Source organism: Hemibagrus wyckioides, linkage group LG05 (assembly GCF_019097595.1).
Source record: "Hemibagrus wyckioides isolate EC202008001 linkage group LG05, SWU_Hwy_1.0, whole genome shotgun sequence".
Lineage (NCBI taxonomy): Eukaryota > Metazoa > Chordata > Actinopteri > Siluriformes > Bagridae > Hemibagrus > Hemibagrus wyckioides.
In genome coordinates this window covers 6,208,333-6,221,682 of record NC_080714.1, presented here as the reverse complement: position 1 = coordinate 6,221,682, position 13,350 = coordinate 6,208,333, and the positions used below count along the sequence as shown (strand labels likewise).

General features: G+C 39.9%; 1 protein-coding gene across 3 annotated transcripts in view; it reads right to left on the bottom strand.

Moving 5' to 3' along the window:
* The window catches only part of adrb3a (adrenoceptor beta 3a), a 28,661-nt gene extending 17,597 nt beyond the window's left edge, over nt 1-11,064 (bottom strand). For 2 of the 3 annotated variants that reach the window (XM_058389778.1, XM_058389779.1), the window contains exon 1: nt 9,128-11,064. In XM_058389778.1, coding sequence (XP_058245761.1) covers nt 9,128-10,428 — 1,301 coding nt within the window. In that variant the 5' untranslated portion in view covers nt 10,429-11,064. The remainder of the gene's footprint in view (nt 1-9,127) is intronic. The other variant, XM_058389780.1, reaches the window with a different exon arrangement.
* Nucleotides 11,065-13,350: the final 2,286 nt, after the last annotated feature.

Below are 13,350 nucleotides of genomic sequence, written 5' to 3'. Positions count from 1 at the left end.
GGGAGATTATGTAAGAGGGATTTGCTGATCAGGTTATGTGAAGTGGTGCATAATGAGGTTCAGTGGATTTATATAAAAAAATCAATAAGTAACATGGAGAATACGGTTGAAGTGGGGAAATCCTGAGCGCCGCAGGTTACTGCTGGTCCTGCTACGTGATGATAATTACGGCATGAGGGAAGACATTTCTCAGGCTTTGCTTTACAGATCAGTTGCATCCCATAAACAACTTTATGAAGGCGGTGTGCATGAACTCTGAACACATCCACACTGGACCTGTTTTCCAGAGAGAAAGGCAAAACCCCAGACCCGAGACAAAGAGTACTTTGGCAGGTTTGTTTGTTGGCCTTGTTTTGATTTGAATCATAAACAGAGTTTCATTATTTTGCTGGCAGTCTCTTAGTGACTGAGATCAGAACGTCCCTATATGTCTTATGTCTTTGTCCAAAGCCAGATTAATTGCTTCGTTTTTTTTCTGCTTCTTCGCTACAGTGTGACTTTGGCATCGTGTTCCAGAGTTGACGTCAGGATCTCAGCTGAATCAGCCTTCCATAGAACCGTCTGGTTTGTGTGTGGCGGTTGCGGTAGTGTGTCTAATTGTCTAATCGTGCCTTTGGGCGAAAGTCTGCAAAATGTATTATGTACTTAACACGGTAAAGGCCAGCAGGTGGATGTACTCCATGAACCTTTAAGAAAGGATTTATGGTTGGTATTCGGTTATGAGCTTTGTGCCAACTATAGCCCATAGAAAAATATTTCCCTCCAGACTCTCTGTTGTCTTTCAAGGTCTTTTAAAGTCTTAGGAAGTTCCAGAGAAGGAATTCGCATATACCTTTAATAACGGGTTACAGTAGCAAAGATTACTTAAGCTGTAGATTTTATTCTGGTATGATGTTTCCGAGAGGACTTCCACGATCTGGATATGTGGCGTCTGTTTGATTTTAGGTTTAAAATCAAAATTGGGAAAAGTAAATAAATAAATAAATAAATAAATAAATAAATAAATAAATAAATAAATAAATAAATAAATAAATGTTTAATTATTTATTTACTTTACCCCATTTTAATTATAAAAATAAAATCAAGCAGATGCCACATATTTATTTATTTATTTATTTATTTATTTATTTATTTATTTATTTATTTATTTATTTATTTATTTATTTAATAAAATAGGAGATGGAGATTCATAACATCATTTTTTGGGCTCCTTTTTAAAATTGTTTCTATTTGTTTCACCACACAAAGTATAAAAGTCAAATATTCAATAATAAATTTTATAAATAATTTTTTTTTTTAAATTGAAAAAAAAAAAAAAGTCTATTTCCACCAGAAAGGTTTAAAAATATAACTGAAATGAACGAAGAAAAGGTTAAAATTGGAAATTAGGAAATTTGTTGGAATGCCCCTATGTGTTAAAACGTCTCCTTTGGTAAACACTTAAAGCCGGCCAATTCTGCACTCTCATCCGTGTCTACGTGACTGACACGGCAAGCTCCCCTGTGTGTTGATGTGGGTAGTGGACGCATACCTAGATCTCTGTCTAAGAAAATAAATCTGCGGTTGAAGATCAGACTCTCTGCTTTCACTGGAAGGTGCACAGTTCTATCTAGCAAAACACCTACTCACTCAACCAGAGCATAAAGCCTATTCACCCACACCTCCACCCGGACTTTTCCTTCATCATGTTACTAAACATTCTGCAATGCAGGCTAGGAAAGCTGTGACCTGCCTGCTCTTTCAAAAGAGAATCATGTCCTTTGCTTCGAGACTTGCTTTAACGCTCGCCTGCTCACACTCACTTGGCACGAGTGAGGCGTCGGTCCCACAACCAGCCAATTGAGCAGTTCCCAGTGGTGCACAGAGTCGCTTTCAAAGCCACCCAAAATCTCCATCCATCCCACGCCAAGGCACGCCTCGTCCAGCCTCCAGACCTCCCCTGCCTCCTCTTATTACAAGGAATAACTGCTCTTGCAGACACCCGCCTGATTTCCAAAAGACGTCCTTCTATGTTTTTGCTTTTAATGGGTGCTAATGGTTTTATAATGTGTCCTCTCTCTTCCAATCCCACCACTGTGATGAGAGTCCAAACCTGAAGTCAGCGTGTGTGTTTATCGTCCAAACTGAAGTCTCTCTGGACTTCCTTCCACGCATAGCAGCATACTGTTGATTGGATCAATCATTACATTTTTGTATTTTATTTTATTTTTTTTACAACTCGCGACTCGTAAAGCACTCTAGCAGGTTGGCTGTTGAGTTTATTTTTCGAATGCAAATGCGCTCTAATGGCTAAAGAGGCCCTTGTACAAATAAACAAGTCTTAAAATATTTATTCAACGCTGTCTCAAATTTGTCTGCCAAATCGGACGGAAAGATCAGGACATGGAGGATTTGAAAAACCGTTTAAAAGGTTTACCGCGAATACAGCTGATTGGTTGATTCGCTTTTCTATAAGGGCAGTCTATCGTTTCTATGGTGACACAGCTGGCAGTGTTGATATGCTAAAGGTTTCTGCACAGGATTGTCAAGAGTCCCGAAAGATAAATAGAGTGTCCAGGACAAACTGCACTCAGGTTTTGTCTTATTAATGTAAAAGAATCTGATGAGGGGACGACGATAAAGCCATTATAACGTGGTAATTCACACGGACGTCCCACAACGTAGCTCTAAATGGATAAAAATGAAATCCTTGATGGTTTTCCTACAACCCGAAAGCTGAAGCCCTTCATCCTGCCATTTTATCATCATAATTACACAGTAATATCAGATAAACCGTGAAGCCGATCGCATGAGGAATCGTTTTGAGACGCACACCTGCTAAGCGCGTATCCTTCTGCATCATCTGATTTGTATGATGAACCCCAATTGGAAACTAGGCGCTAGACCATGTGCTAGATGAAGTAATGTGTTAGTATGTTTGGAAACATAGCAGATTGAAACAAACAGTTTAACACACACCACCTGGAGCATGATGACTCGCTGACTGATTGACTGACTGACCATCACCTCCCTTTATCCATCTGTAAGAAGCGCCAGCACCAGCGTTTTTACGTAAATCTCACGTCCAATGTCATCTTTTGGAAATATCTTTCTCTCTCTATATATATATTCAAAATGTTTGCTTAAGAAAGATCTGGCATCCTCCCAGACGTCTGATTTTGAAAGAATTCCTCCATATTGTATTAATATCCTGAAGTAAAGCATGACCTCATTGCTTATATCTCCTTCCCTCCTTCCTTTTCTTTTTAAACTGCCCGGTGCTGTAATCAGCGGCTGGCATGTGTTTGTTAATGCACAGCATATGCTTTAGTGCACACGGGACAGATAGTGTTACAGAACATGACTACTTCTTTTCTTCTTCACGACTTTACTCCAGTTCGCATCAATGCAGAAACAGAAATATTGTATGAAACAGTCCGACAGGAAGTGTGTCGGGTTCGACGCCTCGCTCTGGCATTGTGTAGTCTGTGAAATATGAGTGAGCAAGTAGACATGCGTGAGTGTGACATAAAGTTCTGCGTCACTTCTCTAGCATTACTGATTAACCTAAATGACTGGTGTTTTATTCATTTATTTATTTTTTTAATATCACACAGGAATCTGATTCATGTGTCTAAAATACTGGGTGTAGACAGATCGACCCCAGTAGTTAAGTCACTCTGGTTTCTTTGGAAACTGCCCAGCACCTAAACAGCGAATCAAAACAAACCTGAAACGATAAAGAGATAAAGATTTATTTAGCTGTACTGTGTTCAAAAAACAAAAATGGCTAATGACCACAGAGGGCCAAACAGTCGATTTGGATGAAGCCATGCTTGTTCCTGTGATATGTAAACGAGGTGCTGCTTTTCTGATCGCTTGATTTGACACAACGTTTTAGAAAAGCTTGTACTTTATGTCTCAGCACTGGACAGATGAGCTCTTTACTGTGATGTTACTCTTTCCAATGCGGCGGTCTGTTTACCGTGTGGTGGATGGTGAAGTTTTTTGCTAATCATGCGCGGGAGGAATAACCCGATGAGTCAAAACAAAACGTCGATATGTAGAAGAAATGTCTTTACATGACTGTATCAGAAAGCTTGAGGATAATGCTACAAAAAAAAAAAAAATTCTGGACAGTTATGTATAGTTAATAACTATTTAATATCTAATTTAATATCTAACAATTATTTAATAATATTGTTAAAAACAATGGATGTTTAATAATATATCTAATATATAAATACTTTCTTACTAAAGAAAATTACTAAATTACTTCTTAGAAGTATAAATACTTCTGTATGCAGATTATAGTTAAAAGAAATTTAAATGAAAAAATTCTAAAAAAAAAAATAAATAAATATGTAAAAAAAAAAAAGTATTATAATTATAAATTGAAAATAATAATAATTAATTATTTAATATATTTTTAATTGGAATAATATAAATAATTTAAATAATATATTATTTATAATAATATTATAAGAATAATGTTCTATATATTCAGTTAAACAAATAATATAACAAATTGTTATATAAATACAATATAAATATTAAATATAATATACTGTATTGTGTATTGTGTATAAATAAACAAAAAGGAAAATATAATGCAAATGCACACTAATATATATATGTATATATATATATATTAGAGAGAGAGAGAGAGAGAGAGAGAGTGTAAATAATAATAATAATAATAATAATTATTATTATTATTATTAATATTATTATTGTAACAATTGTATACAATAATAATAATAATAATTATTATTATTATTATTATTATTATTATTATTATTATTATTATTATTATTATTATTGTAACAATTAAATCTTCATTTTAACCCATGGATGAAATCCATGTTGTGTAATCACTAGAGAATATTTCTGAATCAGTTTTGCTTCATCATTGCGCGTTTCACTGCTAAAGCAGTAATTGAAGATCCGTTAACATTTAGTTTGCGGAGCTGGTGTTCTCTTTAGGTGGTAAACAGCCTCTCCTGAGAAGCGGAAGTGTTGTGGCTCAGTGATAACGTTTATCAGCTGTTGGGAGTGCTTCCAAACTCATGCCACTAAATACACTCACGCTACTAAACACACTTCAATATTATCTCGGTGCAGAGCAAGCACGTTAAAGTTTGAACGCAGCAGTCAGTCACAAGCCGTCCAGGCCCGACCTCCTTTTCCAGTCGTTTCATAACCGAACGTTTTTTTTTTTTTGTTGTTGTCGAGGCAGCGTTGAAATAATCACTGTTCCATCTGCGAGTGCAGAAGTGGCCTCGTGAAAATGCCCTTCCATTTATTGTTAATCAACACCGCTGCCGGAGCTATTATCCGTGACGCACGCCGAGATCCTGACCGACACTTCTGCTGTTTTTTATCGATTTATTTATTTATTTATTTTCCATTATCCAAACCTCATCCAGAATATGAGTGTCAATAATCAGCACCATCTTGAACTAGCTGAACCGAACGTTGGGCCTAAAAGTATAAAGGCGTTTCTGCTTAGCGAAACGCGTTCAACGTGCTCTGGCATCGAATGATTAGGAACAGCGCCGAGCTCCTAACAGCATCCACACGGCTCGGCGTGTTAACGCGACGGATGGCGTCTGAACGGATCAGCGTTCAGCAAACAGCCTTTTAACACGGCTGATACGTGAGGATATGCGAGGGCCTCTCGCAGTTCACAGCACTGATTTGATTTCACTCAGCACACCGACACCTGGTACGTGCGTGAGGGATCTGTGCCACTGACCAGTAATGTGACTTTTGTTCCTTTTGCTGGAAAACAAAACAAAAACGAAACAAAACAAAACCGGCAAATTCCAGTCTGGATAAAATCTTTTGCTGGACAACAATCTGTTGCTTGTATTCGGAAATGTTAAAATTGGAACGAGATCAGAGTCTAATCTTGTCCGCGATTGCTGTTTATTAAACCCGAGTGAGCGTCTGCTTCTTTCTGTATACGTATAGACGATAAAAACAGATGTTCTTCTAGACGCAAATTACAGGTAACATAATATTTCAAGCATGGTGATTAGATAATCAGTAAAATTCGAGACAAATTATTCTGTCATCTCTGCAAATGGAAAAAAAAAAAAAAAGGTCGCTCGACTCGGATTGGTTTCTAGCTTATTGCTCTCGGAGGTTGAGTGACATCATCCGCCAAGGTCAAATAGTCCTTATAGTGGCAATCTTAAAAGTATGCACCGAAATAGGAAAAAAAAAAATCCAATGATGTGATAGGAAAATAATCAGGAGTGGGATGAAGTGCTGGAGTCACACTTCTAAACCTGAAGCTGATTATTTACAGAGCATTAAGATTATTTTTACTGAATTAATGATCATACAGTGTTTTATTTATCCCTTTATAATTACATTTAATGTTGTGAAACATCCACTTAGCTATAAATAGTCTCTCTCTCTCTCTCTCTCTCTCGCATTCTATTTTTTCCCTCTCCCTCTTTCTCCCTCTCTCTCTTGTGCTCTCTCTCTCTGTCATTTTCTCCTCCTCTTTCTCTCCCTCTCTCTTACTCTTTCTCTCTCTCTCTCCCTCTTGCGCCCTCTCCCTCTCTTACTCTCTCTCTTTCAGGCTCTCTCTCTCTTACCCCCCCCTCTCGCATTCTATTTTCTCTCTCTCTCTCTTACTCCCCCCTTACTCTCTCTCTCTCTCTCTCTTACTCCCCCTTACTCCCTCTCTCTCTCTTACTCTCTCTCTCTGTCGTTCTCTCTCACTCTCTGCCATTCTCTCCCCCTCTTTCTCGCTCTTTCTTGTGCTCTCTCTCTCTCTCTTTTGCTTCGTCATCTTATTAAGAAACCAGAAAGCACAGAAAACTCCTGACACTGGAGACTCCTTCCACAAATCTATAAATAAATAAGCATCCTCCTTAAAGACAGCTTCAGCCACATCAATCATCATTCGTTACTCAAACGCCGTCTAAAATAACACGACTTTACGGCTGCCGTATCTGACCGGAATTAAGAATTCAACAGATGTGGAGTGGATTTACTTAATAAACCGAATTGAGCTCCTGGCTTAAACTTCTGGGTTTTGGGGAATTAAATAATAAAAACAAGGCGAATCCTTTTTCTAGTCTTTATGATGGAAGAGATCTACATTTAGCTGCTGGTTTAGTGACCAAATGAGTGAAAAAAATGTGTTTATTTTCTTACTTTCTTACTGTCGATTAAATCAGACCTCCTCCCTCCAGGCCGTATGTGTGTGTGTGTGTGTGTGTGTGTGCGGACATTTTTTCCGCTTCATTTCAGCTAGGCAGTGGTCTCTAGGGTTTGCCCGCCTACCCCTCTTTAACATCTGAGTTAAAGCCTCTCCTCTGCCGTTTCTAGGAAGAGTCTCTGCTGCTGGTTCCTGTAGCCGTGTATCGTTTTCACTTTAATCGTGCAAACTTACACATCTCCATCCTACGATGTCTGCAATTAAACACGTCGTATTGATACCAAAAAAAAAAAAAAACGCTAAAGGGTTAACGTTCGTCTCGCAGGTCAGCTTCTTCAAACTTAAAATAAAACACTGCACCGAGCATCAAAACAATCCGTGTAAATGTGGGACACAATGAAAATAATAAGTAATGAGATGTAAAGGAGCGTGTAGATAACTAACAGTCAGATCTTTCCAGAAATACAAGCAAGTGCAAAAGTTTGTACACCCCTACTGGGAAAATGAATGGTGATGAAAATGAAATGAAATGAAAATGAAATCTTTCTCTAAAATCTCTGTCTTTTTTCTTTTCTATCTCTCTCATTCTTGTGCTCTTTCTTTCTTCTCTCTCTCTCTCTCTCTTTATCTACATATCTCTCAATTTTTTCTCTTTTTTCTAAATCTGTCTCTCTTTTTTCTCTCTCAAATCTCTCTTTATCTATCTCTCTATTTCTGTTCTCTCTTTTTCTATACCTATCTCACTTTGTTTCTCTCTCCACTCTCTCTCTCTCACTAAGATCTCTCTATATTTCTCTCTGTTTCTATAATCCCTCTCTCTCTCTGTCTCTCTATTTTTCTCTCTTTTTTCTATGCATCTCTCTCTCTTTCTTTCTCAGTTTAAAAGTTTGCAAGTACAGTAGAGAGTAGACAGTTTGCCATAAAAAATATTCTTCTTCTATTCCCCCCTCTATAACTGTCCGTGTTTATCCTCTGTTATCATCTGTTAAATCCTCTAAGCAGTAAATAATTTTTGAAACAGTTTACGGTCAAGCAGGTTACAAACGTCTGCTCATATCCTGAATCCCTTTTTTTTTTTTTAAATCAGTTTTATTTTGTAGATGAATTATTTCACAGCAGCCGCCTCTTCTCAACCTCTTATTTTTTCCGGTTCGGATTTCTGTTTTTCAGCTTGTAGCTCTGATCCATGGATAGAGCATCCGATACGTGCCTGGTGAAATCTCCCCGTCGTATTAATGCGTTATTAAAAGCTATAAATTCTAAATGAGTATAATGAATATTAAGATGGCAGGCATCAGGACAGGTGGTGATGTTTACACTGGGCCAAGTGTTCCTCCTTGCTTGTGTAATATTCTTTGATAAACGGCTGCTAAACGGTGAGTCACAGGAACTATTCTGCACTGCTGGTTCACTGTGTAGTGGCTTTTATCGAGAGAGAGAGAGAGAGAGAGAGAGAGAGAGAGAGAGAACTCAGAGGGAAGCAAGTGGCTTCTTAAAAACCATGTGTGTCCAACAACACTCCACCACTTATATGACCGCAAACATGGGCGCTTATGAACCCTGTACTTATTTTTCTTTCACAAACTTTCTCGGCCACAACATGACAAGTTGCACAAAAAGTTCAAAGAATCCCCCCCCCCATCTGTAGCGACTTAAAGTGCTTTACTCATGAAGCTAAACCTCTTAAACATGTTCACATGTGTGATACAGGTGAAGATGTATACATTTCTATTTGGACATGTTTACCATGCAGAGTAAAAAATTTGCCCAGAACTAAGCACAATAAAACAAGATCACTGCCTAAATTAATATATTGCACTGGATATGCTGATGACATGCATAAATGTAGCTTTTGGAACATTGCCAAGCCAAGTTAAGACAGTTATAAGCTCGTTATTAGCATTACTGGTGAAAAGGTGGATTTTTATTTTTTTTATTAACCAGCTAGAACAAAAAAGTTTGACTTACAACTCGATCTCCGTTTCAGAGCAATAACTGAAGTGTGTGCTGCTGTTGGAGCGAACGAGTCCCGGTGACGGCTTGTCGCTCTTGTAGCTGCTCTGACTGCTTCCTAGACTTTCTTCTCCGTCCTCCTGCGGCACAGGATCTGGTTTTGTCCCTTGTGAGCTGACAGGCTTCTGGAAAGCTCCATTCATGCCTGCTTCTGTCAAGCCCAGGAAACACGGACATCGAGTCCTAAGCTCCTTATAAAGGTAGTTCATGCTGGGCAATTGCAGCCAGGGACATCCTAGGAGGCTCTTGAAGGCTGTACGGAATTCTTTGCTTCTACAGTAGATTATGGGGTTGAGGCCGGAATTGATGTAGCCGAGCCAGTTTAGTAATCGGAAAACGTCCGACGGGATCAGGTCACGATCATAGGTGTTGATGATGTTGGCTACGAAGAAGGGCAGCCAGCACAGAGTAAAGCATCCCATGATGATCCCCAGCGTCTTTAAGGCCTTCTGCTCTTTCACCACGCTTAATCTAGAAGGCCTTCGTCGCGAGGATTTCCTTTTGCCCGACGTAAGGCTGCTACTGCTTGTGTTCCGTGGGAGGTTGTTGTTGCCATTGCTGGACGGATTTTCCTTCTGGAAACGTTGGCGATTCTTCCCTATTTGCTGCACCTGCCTTGCAGCAATGACGAACACCTTGGCATACACAAAGATCATGATGACTAGAGGGATGTAAAACGAAATGCCTGATGATATAATTGCGAAACCTGTATTCGTGATGAAATCACAACAGTGGGGATCTTCGTAGCAGTTTTTAGCAACCTCATCTATGGGGTCAGCCCGCCAAACCCTGGTCATGACAAGGGGGAACGAGATGAGAGCAGACACGACCCACACTACGCACACGATCAGTCGAACGCGCCACTTGCTAAGCAGCACCTTGTGGCGTAGGGGTCTGGTGATCGCGATGTATCGGTCCACTGAGATCGCACACAGTGTCTCAATGCTGGCAGTCACGCACAGGATGTCCACCGACGTCCATAAATTGCACCATGTTTCACCGAGATGCCATTTACCTGTTACGACTATAGTGGCACCCAGGGGCACCACCATAACCCCCATGATGAGATCGGCGCATGCCAAGGACATAATGAAGATGTTGGTTACAGTCTGGAGCAGGGCTGTCCGTGCGATCGCAATGATGACCAGCAGGTTGCCCAAGATGATGATGATGATGATGATAATCACAACAGGTATCAGGAACCTGTAACCTTCCATAGTCTCATTTGAATTTGTTATATTGGTCGCGTTGCTCATCTTCGTAGTTGAAAGGCACCTACAAGACTAAAAGCTAACTCTTCGTTTTGACATTTAGAAAGTGAACAAGTCCCAGCGATGGCATTCCTGATATGCGTTTACGGCCCCTAACGTGTGAGCTCGACCACAGATGGTTTCTTTGTCAGGCGTTTTGCAGGAGATCCTTTAGACCGAGGCTTGATTTGACACAGACATATTTGAGCGATCGTAAATTACCACAGTGTCACACAACACATGATTCCTTTTAACTTCACCATCACTCATCCTGACGAATACATCTGCCCCTGTAGAGGTAAAAGAAAAGTTCATGCAGTGGACGTCTTGAAGATCTTCTAGATGTCTTGAAGAAAACGAACTGCTGGAGAAACACTAGTCCAGGTGAGAAAGTACTGTGGAGAGTCATTAAAAAAAAAGTGCCTTTACTTTTTGTTAGATATATAGAAAACAAAAAAGATCTTCATGTATTCCAGAAGAAAGGCAGATCCTGTAGACGTAGTCCATTTGCTTGGGATGTTTTTTTTGTTTTGTTTTGCTGTGGCTTGAGTGCAATAAAGTGAAGGTGATTCGACTGCCAAAGCTCAAAGAGCAGTGACACTCCTGCTCCGAATGTACGAGTGAACTGTGGCACTGCACCCTTACGCTCTCTTTCGCTCTTGGTTATTCCCTCCCACTCCGCTTTCCCCCCACCTCCCTCTCTCTCTCTCTCTCTCTCTCTCTTTCTCTCTCAGTGGATGTAACATTTAGCGTGCAGTATTTCGCTCGGGGGTGGGGGGTGGGGGGTTATTTTGCGGGGTGATGAAGACAGCTGTGAACTGTGTCTGTGTTTGTTTCTTTCACAGCCCAATGCATACATGACCAGTTAAACAAGGCTAGTTATTTATTTTACTCTTGTTGATGTACAGATTTCACTTTTTTTGAGAGAGAAAAACAACAACTTTGCACAAAGTGCGCTTGAAAAAAATACGAGGTTTGAACAGTTTCGGTGTCTCATTTGTTAGTCATTCGTTATTTGCTGATTGCGAAGATTAAAAATTTACCCTCAGACACCGGCCACAACTGGACAGACCTGTTCACCTGTAGCCTACTCAGCCGAGCTGCTTGTTTTGCATCAGACTAATTCAACTGGATATCAATCACACACACGTCTGAGAAATTCTGATAACAAACGTTGTACAACCAAACCTCAGTCTGCTCATGCTTTGTGTATTTCTACTTTCGCTCTCAAGCCTGGTCGCGATGATTCATTTCCTGTAACAGGGGCTCTGATAATAATTGTGGTTTCAATACCTTTAGTTCAGTACCTTTAGAAACCTTTAGTTTCTATGGCTAAGAGCTAATTTACAGCGATTCGGACACGGAATGTAAAAAGATATGAAAAATGCACATAGTCATGAGAAGACGTTTATTTTACAGGTCTCCAAGCTGTAACTCTACCTCTTTATGACTAGGTTTTGCATTTTCCCTCGAACATGACCAAATGGTAAGAGAAGAAGAAGAAAACGAAGAAGAAGAGGCCTTTTATTATTACCACATATACATTACAGCAGTGGAATTCTTTTCTTCGCATATCCCAGCAGGATGTTGGGGTCAGTGCACAGGGGCATCGATGATGCAGTGCCCCTGAAGCAGGGAGGGTTAAGGTCCTTGTTCAAGGGCCCAACAGTGGCAGATTGGCAGTGCTGGGGCTTGAACTCCGACCTCCCGATCATCCTTAATGTTTATACTGGAGTAGAAGAGATCATGCTGGATGCTCTGGTTTCCTCCCTCATGCATTCTAGGCTGACTGGCATCTCGAAACTGGCTGAATGGGTGTGTGAGGATGGGTGTTGCCACCAACCCTGTGCAGGATACGCTGGATGGAAGTTTATACTGTTTAGAAATGAAACTGGACTTTCCACAACATCAAATGTAACAATTAGTGGATAAAAAGGTATTTCATTAAGTGTTAGAGTTTGCTTGATATAAGAGGAATAAACCACTAATTCTACTAATAATATTTCAGGCACAGTACAAGAAGATAAATTATTTGTCTAACTTTTTGTACTATATTTCTGTATGTTCTGTAAAGCTGCTTTAAGACAATGTCTGTTGTTGAAAGCACTATACAAATAAAATTGAATTGAAATGAACTGGCGTCTACACTGGTTTTATTCACTTTTATTCACACTTCGCTGTCTTTGTTTGTTTGTTTTTTTGTTTATTAGTCACGATACACCTCTGGTACCTGATGCCCTGATGTATTTAGAATGTCTCACTGGTGTTGCAATACAATAGTAGTCACACCACACACATCAGCACACCAACATACTCCTCCTCCTCCTCCTCACCTCACCCCCCCCCTCCACTCTACCCCACCCCGCACTCACAGAACTAAAAATAATTGATGCTTATCAGATCTGCCACTCACGCCAACCCGGCTACAGCCAGGAAGACCAATCAGGGCAGATGGTTGGCATAAAACTGGGCTCAGTGGGTAGTCTTGAAAAGAAAGCCTCGAGTAGTTCCTTCCTTTTTAACTCACTCCACACACTCACTCACATACGCACAAAAAGAGCTGTCACTTTTATTTACTACCAAAACTGCATTCCAGTGCGAGTGGACATTATTGGTCCTTTTTTTTTTTTTTTTTTTTTTTTGACAGGTTTCACGTCAAATCCTCGTTCTGATGTTTATTCTCATTTTTTGAGCAGGCATTGTTATATGGAGGAGGGTGTGTGTGTGTGCGTGTGTGTTTGTTTTCACATGTGAACCTTCAGGGCAGGATTTCCTATGCATCACTAAGTAATTCTGAACTCTGATCTAATCTGTCCAGCACTGATGAATGCTAGATTTTAGCAGAACACTATGTGCAATACCATGCACTGAATCCTGGCCTAGATTTCAGCACTTAATCCTACCCCAAAAAATGCAGCCAGAAATGTC